A 17,000-nucleotide genomic window follows, 5' to 3' on the forward strand; every position below is an offset into this window, starting at 1 on the left:
ATGAACATAAACGCATGAAAAGGTGCTCTCTAGAGGCAATAGAGAGATGCAAACAGAAACCACTATGAGATGCTATTTGCACTCACCAGGATGACTGTAATCAAGTGTTCTGGAGGATATGGAGAAAACAAAACCTTCCTACATTTCTGGCAGAAATGTAAAATAGTGCAGACACTTTGAAAAACAGTTTGCAGTTTCTCAAAAGGTTAAAGAATTACTGTATAACCCAGCAATTCCATTCCTAGGTATAGACTCAAAAGAAATGAAAACATATTTCCACAAATGTTCACAGCAGCATTATTTGTAGTGACCAAAAAGCAGAAATAACCCACATGTCCAGCAACTGATGAAAGGATAAGCAAAATGTAGTATATCCATACAATGGAATGTTACTTAGCAATAAAAATAAATTTGAAGTCCTATTACATGATACAATGTGGATGAATCTTAAAAACATGCTAAGTGAAATAAGCCAGTCACAAAGGCCCACATATTGTACAATGCCACTCATATAACATGTTCAAAATAGGCAAAACCAGCCGGGTGCAGTAGCTCACCCCTGTAATCCTAGCACTTTGGGAGGCCAAGGCGGGCGGATCACTTGGGTCCAGCAGTTCGAGACCAGCCTGGCCAACATGGTTGAAACCCTCTCTACTAAAGATACAAAAATTAGCTGGACATGGTGGTGTGCGCCTGGAATTCCTGCGACTCAGGAGGCTAAGGCAGGAAAATCACTTGAACCCAGGAGGCAGAGGTTTCAGTGAGCCAATATCATGCCACTGCACTGCAGCCTGAGCAAAAAAGTGAGAGTCTATCTCAAAAAAAATATGCAAAACCATAAAGATAGATTAGTGATAGCCTGCTGTGTGAAGGAGAAAGAAGTGGGGAGTAATGGCTTAAGAGGGAGGAGTTTTCAGTTTGGAGTAATGAGGTACTTCAACTTACTTTGATGACAGATGCCCAACTCTGTGAATATAGCAGAAGCCATTGATTTGAATGCTTTAATTAGGTAAATTGTATGGTATGTGAATTGTATCTTAATAAAGCTGCTTTTCAGATTACAACTAAACAACCCAGAGAAGTAAAATAAATAAGCAGAATAGGCTAAAGGACAGACATACAGATCAAGGGAACAAAACAGATTCAAGATAAAACAAAATAAAAACAATTCTACAAATAAGTATTTTAAAATACAAGATACCACCTCTAGTGCAGTGGTTCTCAGCCAAGGGCAATTTTGCCCCCCATGAGACATTTGACAATGTATGGAGAAAGAATGTATTATCACACCTTGTTAAGGAAGGCACTATCACAGACCAGGCCAGGGATGTTGCCAAGCATCCTACAATGCACAGGATAATCTCTCACAACAATGAAGAGGACGAAGAAGGGGAAAAACAGGAGGAGGAGAAAAAAGAGGAGAAGAGGAAAAAGAGGAAAAGGAGAAAAAGAGAAGAAAGTGGAGGAGGAATAAAGGTATTCTATATTAAAGAGACAAATCAATCACATTACTCAACTAGAATCTGGTTCTAACTGGGAAAATTTGAACATACCAAGTATTAGATTATAATCGGGAATTGTTGGTAATTTTACTAGGTGTAACAATAATGTTGTGGTTATATGTATTTTTTAAATTCTTATGCCTGGGAGATTCAGGAGAGCATTTTAAAAAGTGGCATAATATCAGCAATTTACCTTAAAATAGTTGAGCTATAATAACAACAAAAGTAACAGAGAAAGTTAGGGCGTGTCCATAGAGGCAAGGTAATAGAAGATAAACACGAAGAAAGTAGAGAGAAAGCAAATATGACAGTTTTAACAAATCTAGGTAATTGTATAATGGGTGCTAGTGACAGTATTTTTTTTTTCAGGGTTTCTGTGTGTTTGAAAGTGTGCTATATAAAAAATTAATTTAAATTAGGAATACTTTTCCCCTACAAAACACATCACAAAAACACTAACAATATGTAGAAAACTGCTTGGAAATTCTGGCTTAAAAAAAGGTAAATTGTTGTGTTACCTAGGTCTGGGACAGCTCATTTTTAGAAAGGCAAAATCTATAGAAAAAGATTAACATATTTGAAAACATAAAATTTTGTCTTAGTAACAAAACAAAATCATAAAGTATACATATACTTGTAAAAATACATGCACCATATGCAACAAAGTATTATAATCCATGAGTAAACAGATGTTTATAAATCATTAAGAAATAGACTACTACTCCACAGCCGGCACGGTGGCTCACACCTGTAAATCCATCACTTTGGGAGGCTGAGGTGGATGGATTGCTTTGAGCTCAGGAGTTCGAGATCAGCCTGAGCAACATGAGGAAACCCCATTTCTACAAAAATATAAAAATCAGCTGGGCATGGTGGCACGTGCCTGTAGTCCCAGCTACTTGGGGGGCTGTGGCAGGAGGATCGCTTGAGCCTAGGAGGTCAAGGCTGCAGTGAGCCATGTTCGTGCTACTGTACTCTAGCATGGACGACAAAGTGAGACCCCGTCTCAAAAAAAGAAAAAGGAATAGACTACAACTCCAAAGAAAAACAAGATATGAACAGCAATTCAAAACAGGAAATATAAAAGGCTAATAAGCATATGAAAAGATTATCTACCCTACCAGCAATCAAAGAAATCCAAAATTTTAAAGCAAGAATGTAACTTTTCACCTATGTAATAAACAAAGATAAAAAGTTATAAGTCAAATTTGTTTGTTTTAATAAGCCAAACATTTCTGTTTTAATAAGCTAAACATAAGATTAAAAAATATAAACTATGCTCTTGGCATTTATTTTGACATATCTATATACATATATATACACACACACATATATTGTGTGTATATGTATATTAGAAACAGTGTCTCACTCTGTTGCCCAGGCTAGAGTGCAGTGATGTGATCATAGCTCACTGCAGCATCCAATTCCTGGACTCCAGCAATCCTCCCACCTCAGCCTCCTGAGCAGCTGGGACTACAGGCACACACCACCATGCCTGGCTAATTTTTTAATTTTTTGCAGATACAAGGTCTCCCTACACTGCCCAGGCTGGTCTAGAACTCATGGGCTCCAAGCTATCCTCTCACCTCAGCCTCCTGAAGTACTGGGATTACAGGCATGAACCACAGCACCCAGCCAGAAATTAAAATATTCTTGACTGTCCAGGTTTCTCAATAATTTTCCTATTCCATAAATACTCTGTTCTCTTTAGACGGCCTGTCCTTATGACACTAAACTAAAATAAAATGTATTATTTTGACATAATACAACACTACACTTTGCATTTCTAACCCAACCTTCTGTCTACCTCCTAAGCACTCTGTTTGGGCCACATTATAGTACTTAAAATCCTCAAGCATCAAGACCATTTCTGTCATTACCTCATACTAAAAATAAGCTCAGTTACATGGAAATTCACCTTCAATTCCTTTAACTGAATTAGAACAAATTTAGTTTATCTATCAGAAGATTTCCACTCACAAAGTGTTCCTCCACTAAATAAAGTACACAAAACTTTTATCACAGCAGTTCCCTGGTACAAAGGCAAGATAAAACAGGCCATATTCACAAATGTCCCCCAATCCTTCTATCGTTCATACAGGACAATAACAATACAAGAATAAAAGTCCTAGTATTTACAAGTCTTGATTTCTGCTTTTCTCCATAATATAGACTCCAAGGGGAAATCAAAGCAACACAAGCCTATCACAGCAGAGAAAGCTAGATCCTCAGTGCATGGTATTAACACTTCATTTCTTTCTTACGAAAAGGAGCACCCTCTAAAACAACAATAGGAGCTATCATTTATTAAGTGCTTACTTGGCCAGGCACAGTAGCACATGGACGTAGTCCCAGCTACTCAGCTACTTGGACTGAAGCAGGAGGGTTACCTGAGCCCAGGAGTTTGATGCCAGCCTGGGCAACACAGCAAGACCCCATTTCTAAAAAAAAAAATAATATATTAAGAGCTTACTGCTGGCTAGGATTTGCTAGCCACTTGAACTATATCTAGTTCTCACAACTCTATGACATAAGTTATATTAACTATTCTACAGATTTAAGAAATAACAGCTAAGTGACAAAACTGGAGCATGAACTGAGCTTTGGCTTAAAACCCAAGTGTGTTCTTGAATCATTACTTTACACTGACTCTCAAGGTTTTTTAAAAGGGAGGATGGGCAAAATTCTGCACATAATATCTAAATAATCAAACAAAACTGATTTATTTAGATTCAAAAAATTCAATTTTTCTGAAATTTTGACAGAACTAACCTGTCACTAACATCTTAAAGTCCTTGATGCTTTTTAGGAATCCGATGTAGATTTTGCAGGTGTTAAGATAACTTTTAGGGTATGTTCTAGAGTTAGTAACAACTCAAGATCAGAACAATGACTCTGACCCTGAAAATACTAAAAGATTCTTTTAACTGACAATAAAAAGTAAGATTTATAGTGTTCATTTAACTCAGAGATGATGTCTTTTCAATCAAGATAAATTCAGATAAGAGGTATACAAGGAAACTGTACTGGGCTCTACTGTTCATGAAAAAAGTATATAAACCATTCTATTTGTTCCCCTTTTAAATTAACAATAAAAAGTATTTTTTAAACCCATAAATAAAGTATAACATACAAATAGAAGTTACATTTTCTATTTGGGCTTTTTTAATCTATTTGAGAAGGAGTAGAAAGATTAAAGGCCAGGGAATAAACCCTGAGAGAGCATGCTGGCAGGCCTGTAGACACAGAGAAGAATAACGAAGACAGAAAGGAGAAAAAAGAAATCAACAAATACACAAAAGATCAGTGACAAGAAAGAAAAGATGGAAAGCATGGAGTATAACTATATAAAGGAACAGAGACAGATATAGATTCACCCCCAAAGGACCTTAATGGCATAATCTCCAACCAAGTAAAATGTTACTGTAACAGGCGGAACACCCCACTCCTTAAGTTTAATAGTTTAATCTATCATTATATGAACAAGATCAGCAGCTGCTGCATAAAGGGACTGAAATTATGTATATGCTTAATATCTACAATTTAAATTTACATCAGTACAAATTTTATCTGTAATACCTTAGCCCTAAGTCTCTTTACCTACTGCACAGTACTATTAACACCACTCAAGTCAACCACATATTTTTTAAAAAAAGATTTTTAACATTCCTCACCTTTCTGCTCTAAGACAATTCAATAGAAGAGATTATATAAATTGTGAGCCACTTTACATAAAACTTCATCAAACTGACAAGAACCATAGTACTTCTCATGTCAGAAAACTACAATAATAGCATTTCAAAAGCATAATATGCAAGTGTACTACAATCTTTCCTTTTCATTTCATCTATAGTAAAAGTTTTAGTTTCCAGAAGAAACATATTGGTTAGCCAAAAATTCTGGTTATGATCAATTCGTATTACACAGGTGTCATCCCTTTTGATTTCCTTCTGAAATTCAGTCTAAATCTCGCTCTTAGTATTCACTTTGGAAATGCAATATGTAAATTGAAAAGTTAGTAAAAACTGAGATAGAAAGTAAGGAAAGAATTAGATCATCTGGGTCACAGAGGATTACTCTGACATTTTAAGACTACCACAATCAAAGAACACTAAAACAGCTTCAAACATTAAATTCTAAGTTTTGAAAATAAACCACTTGCTATTTATATCAGAGGAAATAAGAATAATGCCTCAGATTTATTGTTACTGTAGAAAACATTGCACAGTACCTGTGTTACTTCACTTAATAGTTGCAACAAACCTATGAGGTCAGTACCATTAATTTATAAGTCACATATACGAGAAGAAAGCTGAGGCTCAGAAACGTTAGTAAACTTTCCAAGGTCAAAATGCTCGGAATCAAGAAAACTTAGATTCAAATCCAAATAATCTGACAACAGCCATCACTCTTAATCAAAAGGATACATTTTTATTCAGAAATTAAGAATACTTGGTTTGGGATTAGAGGAGATATAGACACATATCTAAAAAGATGATTAACACTGAATCCTAGTATAATCTAACTTTCATCGTCACATAAATTTTGTGTTAGTGCCTATTATATGACTGAATATTCTGAGCTACTGACATTAATTTCAGGAGTTTTAGATTCATAAAATACATTTTTAATAAACCATAAAACACTCTCAAGTCTATTTGGGTTTTTCTAAAACCTTTATGTAACCAATACTCACTATTTGTAAAGTATATTATTTCGGTTTCTTTTCCTGTATCTTTGTGGTGTTCTGCCCTTCAACCCCTGGGCCACAGAGCACTACAGGTCCATGGCCCATTAGGAATCAGGCCGCACAGAAGGTGGTGAGTGACGGGGAGTGGGCTTTTCCGCCTTAGCTCAGCCTCCTGTCAGATAAGCTGGGACATTAGATTCTCACAGGAGCACAACCCCGATTGTGAATTGCACATGCAAGGATGTAGGTTGCACACCTTATGAGAATCTCATGCCTGATGATCTGAGGTGGAACAGTTTCATCCTGAAACCATTCCCCACAACAGCCGTCCGTGGAAAAATTGTCTTCCACAAAACTGGTCCCTGGTGCCAAAAAGGTTGGAGACTACCATTGTAGCCCATTCATTTTACTCTCCTGACTCCCACCAGGATTAAGACTATTGCAATACTTTTAAGTGTTGAGCAGTTAGGTACTGTACAAGAAAAAGATCAGATGTTAGTAACTAACACCAGATGTAAAATAGCTGATTATATTGATAGTTGCATCTGATTAAAGGCCAATTGTGTTTCTAAGCTGAGAAAAATTCTGAGAAAAGAAGCTATCTCAAACTCGGGAAGAGAATAAATTGCAAAATACAATATTACAGCTTGGAGAAACACTGGATAACACAACTCTGTATCTTAAAGTCAGACCATTATTTCCTAATATTTTCATAATAACAGAAATAAGGTGAAATTTTATTTCACATTTAACTCTTCCACTAAAATTGTACAACTTCAGTTTTATAATTTCCAAACTTCACATGACAATGAATCCAAAGGCCATTATCCACAACTCTAGCCCAAAAATAAAAGAACTCACAAAACAAAGAATCACAACTCTTTCCTATGCTAAGCCAGCCAGGCTAAAAATAGCCCCAAGTTTCAGGTACAAAACCAATTCAGGTTTAAATGGAATAAGAACCATGGATTCTCCAACAATGCACGGCTAAGGTCAAGAGCAAAGCTGGATTCACCTTAGGGTCTTCACAGATGCATCAGAATAAAATGACCCTTACGAAATCAGAGAAAACAGTGCAATAAGTCAACAATGGTGAAGTATTCCTGTTGATATACATGATCCTCTCATAAGTATATTTATAGATCATTATTCTACTTTAACAGTGGAACAGAGCAGAATCATCTTAATGAACTTTTCTGGTATATACTATTTCTGAATATACAATGGAATTATAAATGGGCAAAAGACATAACAGTACTCTGTCTCCAACATTGAACAGAGAAGCATTTTAGTCAAGAGTCTGTGGTAGCAGCTGCCCTCCTTAAAAATGGACCCCCAAAATTTCCAACTTTGAAACCATAGCCAAATTTTTACTGATACTTACAAAACTTTCAAGATAGCATTAAAGGTCATACAAACTGAAACACTCTAACAAAGTGCCATGGAAATCAGCATTATTGTACTATTATAAACAAAGCTTTCTTTAAATGCATCTAGCGTAGGAATTAAATTTTAAGTAATATTAATGAAATTATAATATCAAGTAGTAAGAGATACAAAATAAAATCCAATTCCTTCTTGCATTTATAACTGGTTATATCAAAATAACAACCTAATCAGATCTTTCCCTCTAGGAAAAATTAAGACAGAATTACATTCCTAACTAAAAGCCTCACATTCAACTTTTTTTTTTTGTCCCATTGCTCTTAAACACAATATTCAACCAATGTGCTTACTATAAAAAATGTCTGGGCCGGGCGCGGTGGCTCAAGCTTGTAATCTCAGCACTTTGGGAGGCCGAGACGGGTGGATCACAAGGTCAGGAGATCGAGACCATCCTGGCTAACACAGTGAAATCCCATCTCTACTAAAAAATACAAAAAACTAGCCGGGCGAGGTGGCGGGCGCCTGTAGTCCCAGCTACTCGGGAGGTTGAGGCAGGAGAATGGCGTAAACCCCGGAGGCGGAGCTTGCAGTGAGCTGAGATCCGGCCACAGCACTCCAGCCTGGGCGACAGAGCGAGACTCTGTCTCAAAAAAAAAAAAAAAAAATGTCGGGCCGGGCGCGGTGGCTCAAGCCTGTAATCCCAGCACTTTGGGAGGCCGAGACGGGCGGATCACGAGGTCAGGAGATCGAGACCATCCTGGCTAACACAGTGAAACCCCGTCTCTACTAAAAAATACAAAAAACTAGCCGGGCGAGGTGGTGGGCGCCTGTAGTCCCAGCTACTCGGGAGGCTGAGGCAGGAGAATGGCGTAAACCTGGGAGGCGGAGCTTGCAGTGAGCTGAGATCCGGCCACTGCACTCCAGCCTGGGCGACAGAGTAAGACTCCGTCTCAAAAAAAAAAAAAAAAAATGTCTAATTAACGTAGATGGTAACCAATCCTTTAAGGGTAATTAATGTGATAGTTTAAATTTATCATTGACAATTTCATCTCAGTAATTTTTCACTTTAATCTTAATTTTTCTTGAGGAAATACTCAACATTCATTCATTCAACAGATATTTAGTGAGGTCTACTAAGTATCAAGCTCTATTCTGGGCTCTGGGAGTTACAACTATGAGGCCCATCCTCAGGAGTTTACTCTATTAAAACATGTAACGAGCAAATAAATATACACATAACACATGGAGGTGGGAACTGCAGGATCAAGTATTACTTTCACCAGGTTGACTATTCAGTTGCAAGAAATCCATTTCAGAGCTGCTGTCTCATCCAAACTAGTAGATTTACCAGGAGTTGTAAAGCTAACCCAAGTCATAGTTATCTTTTAATTATATTCTCCAATCTTTTCCCCTCTTAACTTTTCACCCTTTAGTGGTATCATTTTATTCTGACACAAGACCTCAAGGCTCCCACTTTGATGGCCAAAGTGGTACAACGCTAAATTTAGCGCTGATAGTGATTTCTGAGGACAGGTTTCCCAACTGACTCATCATTTCAACACCAGAACTTATTAGCATGTGCCTAGTATAAAGTAGGCATATTCTTGTTTGGTGAAGAAATTAATCAATAAAAATCAATCTCCAGCACAAGTTATAACCAAAGGCTTATAAACATGACCCTTAATAACAGCTTTTCCTTTTAAGGATTTACCAAGTGTGATTAAAAATAAAAGATTTCTCTTCCCACAAATGTTTGGGAATATGTACAGACAAATGACTGGTAACCCTCAAATAAATCATCTTTTTCAAAACATTTAGAACTCTGCTTTATTTTGAACTCTGCTTTAAGGAGGCAGGGCACAGTGGCTCACGTCTGTAATCCCAGCACTGTGGAAGGCCAAGGAGGGTGGAACACAAGGTCAGGAGATAGAGACCATCCTGGCTAACCTGGCGAAATCCCGTCTCTGCTAAAAATACAAAAAATTAGCCAGGCACACTGGCACGTGCCTATAGTCCCAGCTGGTCAGGAGGCTGAGGCAAGAAAATCGCTTGAACCTGTGAGGCAGAGGTTGCAGTAAGCTGAGCTTGTGCCACTGCACTCCAGTCTGGGTGACAGAGCAAGACTCTGTCTTAAAAAAAAAAAAAAAAAAAGAACTTGCTTTAAGGCATTCATTGAAATCAGTTTATCAACCTTACTAATTTAATTTGTAAGATATGCTCTCAGTCCACTTTTTTCTTTCACTTCTTTTAGTCTATTCCCTGTCTCCGCTGTAACTATACCACTAGCCAGGGGACTCCCCTGCTAATTTCCCGTCAGGACCCACCCACCTATCCACCAAGAAAATAGTGAGTAATAAATAAAACTACATGAAGCCTAGGATTTAAATTCATTAGTACAAGGAATATACAGGGGGGAAAAAAAAAACCCGATGTATTAACTACTAACATTTGTATAATAACTGACAATTTGCAAAGTTATACCCTCCATCATCTTATATGATCTTCATAACAATGCGAGAACAGCGAGAAAGGTGCTATTACCCCAATTTTACACAGAAGAAAACTAAAGCTTAGAAAGTTCAAACTACTTCCTTAACATCCCATCAAAAATAAGTGGTAAAGTTGAGACTCATCCCTTACAGTGCTTAACATATAGGTTTGTGTGTTGCCGTATGTATAATTTGTTGAGAGACATAGTATTTACCACTATAACTCCAGCCTATTTATTCATTTAATTCCAAATACCTTTAAAATGTTAAACAGTTTAAGAGCTATCTGCTTGCTTCAATGTTTCCTCTCCTTACACATATTTAAGGCACTGTAACATCAAAATTAAACTTAACTCTGAAATAGAAAGTCAATTCCAGATTACAATCAATTGAGGAGGCACTTCTTGGTCTATTAAACCACAAAACTTCAAAGCACAGTTTAAAAAGCCATAATCTGAGAACCTCACTCAGGGAAAGCTGTAAAGTCATCGCGGTGGAATATTTTAGATGTCAACTTGACTATATTAAGGAATACCTACAAACCTGGTAAAGTGTTCCTTTGGGTGCGACTGTGAGGATTTTCCAGAGGAGACTGAGATTAGCATGTAAGTCTGAGTGGACTACCTGGAGGTCTGCCTTCCACGTGGGCAGGCACCACCCAATCTTCTGGGGGCCCAGAGATAACAAAAACGGAAAGATGTATATCTACCGGAGCTGGAATACACTTTTCCACTTCAGAACTGGGGAGAAACTGTAAACCATACATGTGATAAGGGGTTAACAGACTAAATATAAAAGGAACTGAATTCAATTTCAAGAAAATAACCCATTTTTTAAATGGGCAAAGGGCTTCAACAGACATGTCTCAAAAGAAGACATACATCTGGCCAACAAATACATGAAAAACTGCTCAGCATCACTAACCACTAGGAAAATGCAAATTAAAACCACAATGAGATATCACCTCACACCTGTTAGAATGGCTATAATCAAAAAGATGAGAGGTAAGTGATGCCATGGATGTGAAGAAAAGGGGAATCTTGTACACTGTAGGTAGAAATGTACATTAGTACAAGCATTATGAACAATGGTATGTAGGTTCCTCAAAAACCTAAAAATTGAACTACCATACAATCTCACTCCTGGGTATATTTTCAAAAAATGGAACTCAGTATATTGAAAGGATATCTGCACTCCCAGGCCCACTGCAGCATCAGTCACAAAATCCAAGATACAGAATCAACCTAAGCATCCATCAATGGATAAACAGATGAAGAGAAGGTGGTAGATACAATTGAATACTAATTGAGCTTAAAAGAGAAGGAAATTCTGTCACTTGCTACAACATGAATGAACATGGAGGACATCATGCTAAGTGAAAAAAGCCAAGCATGGGAAGACAAACACCACATGATCTCACTTGTACATGGAATCTTAAAAAGTCAAACTCACAGAAGCAGACAGCAGAATGACAGATACCAGAGCCTGGAGAACAGGGAGCAATGGGGATATACTGTTCAAAGAGTACCAAGTTTCAGATAGATAGAAGGAAGACATTTTTAGATTAAACAACTGTCAATAATCATGTATTATATATTTTAAATAACTAAATTTCAATTGTCTCACCACAGAAAATAATCAAGGTGATATGTTATTCAGCTGTACTTAATAATTCCACACTGTGCACACATTTCAAAATATCACCCTGTACCCCATAAATGTATAAAAATATGACTGTCAATTAAAATAATATTAAAAAAGAAAAAATTCTTTAAGAATGTTTATCAATATTCTTCTTGGTTTGTCAAAAGATGCCAAGTAAGGCTGTGTGTAGAGGGGCAAGCCAAATTCATTTTAGACACTGATGTTTTGCCACTCCCATTATAAATTCCCTTTCCTACCTCTTAACACCCTCTGAATGCCAGTGGACCTATGGTCTTCTGGATTTGGTTAGTAGCTCTTGCAATATCATTAATAATTAAAGAAATAGCTTATATAGCTTAAGGATTAATCTACCCCAAGAGCATTTCTATTACAAATATATTAATCAACAAAACCAAGTCACAATATTTTACTAAGCACTTACGGGCAAGACAGCTGTGTGTGAGAGTGGATGTATGTGCATGTGTGTGTTCAAAAGGACCCCTGGATGTTCAGGGAGCCTTTCTTGATACATAACTCATCACTCAGGCTTTCCCTAAGTGAAATACAGGAAAGTATATTCATCTCCATGGTTAAATGACTTTGCAATATGCTGTAAATTCTATCATCTTCTTTGAAAATAAATCACCTATCAAAAGCTATGGGAAGTCCTCCAGAGAAGAAACCTATTAACTTTCTTTAGGCAAATATCCTCCAAATTTATTTCAACTACAAAACCTTTTACTTCTTTAACAACTACTAACCTAGAACCTATCAAAGTGTTGCAGTTTATGCCTTTTCCCATTTGTATCAGATCTGTTAACTCTGAGAATCAGTGTTAATATTGAAAATTCAACAAATCTGGATGGAAGTAACAACACAAATAGAAACTATTATTACTTAATAGTCACTTAATGATCCACATTTACAAACAACTAACAACTTTAAATAACTACACTTTTTATTATTTTTTAAAACACAGGACAAGTGACAACAGGTTGATAACTGGTTTTTATGCAAAAACAACCTCCAAAGTATGCCACAACACTGGAAAGTATTCAGCACATTTTCCCACATTTCTTACCTTTAGTTTTCTGTAATAATAAATGCTCAGAATTATAATCCTAATTGCTCCTGAATTATCAAGAAAAGTTTCAAAGTGTGTTTAATGAAAATTCACTGATAAATATTTCATTATCTTCTAATGTTGTGAAAACTCAAATTAATTAAAACAAATTATCAGGTAAACAAACATCCCATGCCCTAATTTTGATATATGAAGTTTACTGTTAGGAAAAAAAAGATAAGAAAAGAAGGGATAGAGGGAGAGTGGAGTGAGTATTAAATAAATTTCATATACACTATAACAAATTTTTTGCCAAGTATAGTAGGAGTCACATTAGGAGTAGGAAGCCCTAACAGGAGCAAGGACAACAGAAGGAGAAAAAAATCTAACATTAAAAAAAAATAATAAGGCCGGGCGCGGTGGCTCACGCCTGTAATCCCAGCACTTTGGGAGGCGGAGGCGGGCGGATCACAAGGTCAGGAGATCGAGACCACGGTGAAACCCCGTCTCTACTAAAAATACAAAAAATTAGCCGGGCGCGGTTGTGGGCGCCTGTAGTCCCAGCTACTCGGGAGGCTGAGGCAGGAGAATGGCGTGAACCCGGGAGGCGGAGCTTGCAGTGAGCCGAGATCGCGCCACTGCACTCCAGCCTGGGCGACAGAGCGAGACTCCGTCTCAAAAAAAAAAAAAAATAATAATAATAATAATAATAATAATAAAATCTAGCTAGACATTACATACAGCTCAGCCCTGTATGTAAAATGCAAAAAGAAATAAATAAATAAATAAATATGACTAGCAAGTTTTCTAAATAATTCCATTGTATTTAGGACAAAATAATACAAATTGAAGCCAAAAAGTTAACATTGAGAACTATATGGGGGCTATACTTTCAATTTACATTAATCTATCATATTTCATAGGTTCAAAGTTCAATGCACATATTAGTTTGCTCAACTGAGTGATTTTCCATTTTAGCTTAACTTAAAATAGTCCTTAGTTGATCACTTGTGTGGCTTCTCATTTCTGAAAGGTTTCAATTAGAGATATATTTTTGGCCTGGCACGGTGGCTCACGCCTGTAACCCACTTGCTTGGGAGGCTGAGGCACGAGAATAGCTTGAATCTGGGAGGTGCAGGTTGCAGTGAGCCAAGATCGCGCCATGGCACTCCAGCCTGGGCAACAGAGCAAGATAAAAAACAAAGATATATTTCGACAAAACGCAAAACTGAAAAGTTTCATATGAACATTTATCATTACTATTCTCATTATGTATCTGTACTTAGTATCCTCACCTTGGTTAAAAAAAAAAAACTAAGAATAGTATGCTGATTTTATCAGCTACAAAGAAAATTAATGATGCATTCCACACTGAGTCACAAAAAGCACACAATGTGGAATAAGAGGACTTAAATGTGATTTCTGTCTCATCCACTCTTTATACAACTTTAAGCAAGCTCCTTTAACCTTCTCAACCTGTTTTATCATTGGTTAATGGGGCTATCACCTACCTCAGTGTTGAGATGTAAAGAATCCAATCACATAGTACAATTCACCACTTTCTGAGCACAGTAAATGCTTGCTGAGCATGACTAATATAAAGACAGGAGAATCTTTCATAGCACAGCTCATCACTACACATTTTGAGACCTAACATGAATTAAATCACATCTCCTAAAATCTGCTGATCTAAATCAGCAATGTCTACCAGAAGCAATAAAAAGGAAGTCTCACACTAATTTTTTAGTAACCAATTTTGAGTGAAATTTTATATCTAAAATATCTCAAAATAATACTAGTTTACGAGGCTTAGAAGCCTTGTTTAAAAAATGAAAAGGAAAAAAAGCTAAAGTAAAGCAGAAAGTTTTTTTCAAGTAACCATTTTCAGTTTACTCACAATATTCAGACAAGGAAGTACAACAGCATGTTTTCAAATCTGTCAAGAGAGCTGAAAACTACTTGAGAGGCAACCGAGCAAAATGGTCAGAGCTCTCTACTGAGAGGAGATGAGATTCCAGTTTCAACTGTCACTAAAATTTAATAATTGACCTTGCACAAGAGTCTCTGTGCTTCAGTTTCCTAATCTATAAACGACTACTGAAAACTATAGAGAAGACTTTAGTACAATTTAATCTGGGCCTTACTTTGGCGAGGCAATCTAGAAAAGTTAATAGAATGGGCTAGGTAGCAACTGCTAAGGTTGGAATCCTGGTTCTGTCACTTAAAAGCTACGCAGTTTTCCCACAAAAAGCACTAAAGTACAGTTTACTTAATACTATCATTGATTTACCGTTTAAAATATTTCCCTAAAACACAAAATTGCATTAAAATACAGAAGCTGAGAAAGTTCCATCTTTCCAAATCATTTTACTGGCAGACACAGAAGTAGTTCATTTGAAAATATTAAAATTCTAAAACATGTTAACATAAGCCAAGTTTAATCAAAAGATTATATCACATAATATTACACATTAGAGACAACACTAAACACTTATTATAAGGTTAACTGTTCCCATCAAAATATCACACTTAAGGTAAAAATGAAACTTCTGCTACTTACAGGTTTTTTTCTAATCTATTACTGCTAATCACAACACAAACTTACGATATAACCATAATCTCCAAGAATAAAATTAACTCCAAGAACGATAAATCTGTAGAATTTAAAAATATAAAGCGAACTTCAAACAACTAAAAATACGTTCTGTAGGAGTTACAATCAACCAATAAGTATTTATCATATGCCAGGCTCTGTGTTTAGATTAAGTACAAACAGCAAAGTATAAAGTTCCTCAAAGTTAGTCAAGTTCCAAGGACTTGAAATTTCAGGCAAGTACGTGCTTTATCATCACTTTTCACAAAATAAAAGCCACTCACCTACAAATGTTTGTATTTCCTTTTTGGACCATGTAGGAATACTTCCCACTGCCCACTAAAATTGTTTCCTATTCTCAGTTCAGCCCATAAAAATGCCCAATCCAGTCAGTTCCTCACCTCAGGATCCTCACAGTACTTAAAGTGAACGGCTTCGAAAAAGGTGTTTCATCAAATCACAAGGTTCAGTATTTTATGTTCAGTGACACCTACACCTGCAGATGCTACAACACATAACTGGGCTAACCAGGATCAAGTACCTAGTTGCACCAATTTATTTCTTCCCCTTAAAATGTTGGTAGTAAAGGCAAACTCTACTTCTTCAAAAAGTCGGCTTTTTGCAATGCCCATTAGGCACAGAAAAGGGAAATTGATTGGTTCGTCATAGTTGCCCTACTTCCATTTCAGGTCCAAGTAAAAAAACTATTCCATAGAGAGTAAAAGGGGGCCACACGCAAATCAAGGAAGCAGATGCTAAACTGAACTTTGTGATGACCACCATTTAAGCGAAAGGTGATGGGTGTGGGGGAGGGGATGACACAACTGAGCCATACAAGTGCAGCTTGAGATAAAAAGTCCACTTCATGAAGCAGTCAAAGTAGGCGGTGGGAAACAAACCGGGTCGGGCCGAGCAACAACCCCAAGTTGCTGACCGAGCTCGGAGGCGGAGGGCCCTGGAGCTCAGACACCGGAGAAAGGAGACCTCGGGCAAACCACAGGATAACAAGAACCAGCAGTAATGTGGAAAGGCCAACGCTCCCACAGAGTAGCGTATAAGGGGACAGAAAAAAGGAGCGATGAGTTAGAAGGGAGTGACAGCAGGAGGGAGACCAGTGCCGGGGCGAGTGGCAAGTGGCAACTGCGAAAGGCGAGGCACGGGCAGCCGGAGGTGGTGGGACTGTTGAGTCAGCACAGCTCCTACTCTGGGGGCACTTGTAGGATCCCCGCCGCTCCTGGGCCCTGGAGCCCGCGGCGAAGGGTCAGGCCCACCTTCCGGAGAGATGATGTTCTCTGACGGGCTGGCGCCGGCCCCTTCCCCATTTCACAGGTAAACACCGGCCACCGTCGCCGCTTACCTCAGTTAGCATTATTACACCCCGGGGAAGTGAGGTCCTCCCTAGCCTCGCCTCATGGCAACAGCCGTAGCAGCAGCGAAAACTGCTCGGGCCGCTGCCAACGGCGGCAACTGCTCCTTCAGTCCTCTCCCGGGCGGCGGCTTTACTCGGCTTCGCTGGCTTCCCCCTGGCCCGGTCGCTTGCGACGGACGCGCCGCCATCTTGGAAGAGCGACGTCCGCGTCTCGCCGCAACGTGCGCTCCCATTGGCAGGCGCAGGGGCTGCCGGCGTCTCGTG

At 38.0% G+C, this 17,000-nt stretch overlaps 1 protein-coding gene across 11 annotated transcripts in view; it reads right to left on the reverse strand.

Annotated features, from left to right (window-relative positions):
• The window catches only part of SNX13 (sorting nexin 13), a 160,055-nt gene extending 143,101 nt beyond the window's left edge, over positions 1–16,954 (reverse strand). For 6 of the 11 annotated variants that reach the window (XR_002521035.2, XR_645034.2, XR_002521033.2 and 3 more), the window contains exon 1: positions 16,725–16,953. Coding sequence is in view for 5 of the 11 variants with exons in the window: in XM_017956876.3 (XP_017812365.1) it covers positions 16,725–16,736 (12 nt within the window). In the remaining 6 variants the exon portion in view is untranslated. Of the gene's footprint in view, positions 1–16,724 lie in introns of all 11 variants that reach the window. The other 5 variants (XM_003896239.4, XM_009203290.3, XM_009203292.4 and 2 more) reach the window with 4 other exon arrangements.
• Positions 16,955–17,000: the final 46 nt, after the last annotated feature.

The sequence above is a fragment of the Papio anubis genome, chromosome 4, assembly GCF_008728515.1.
Source record: "Papio anubis isolate 15944 chromosome 4, Panubis1.0, whole genome shotgun sequence".
In the NCBI taxonomy this organism is placed as follows: Eukaryota; Metazoa; Chordata; class Mammalia; order Primates; family Cercopithecidae; genus Papio; species Papio anubis.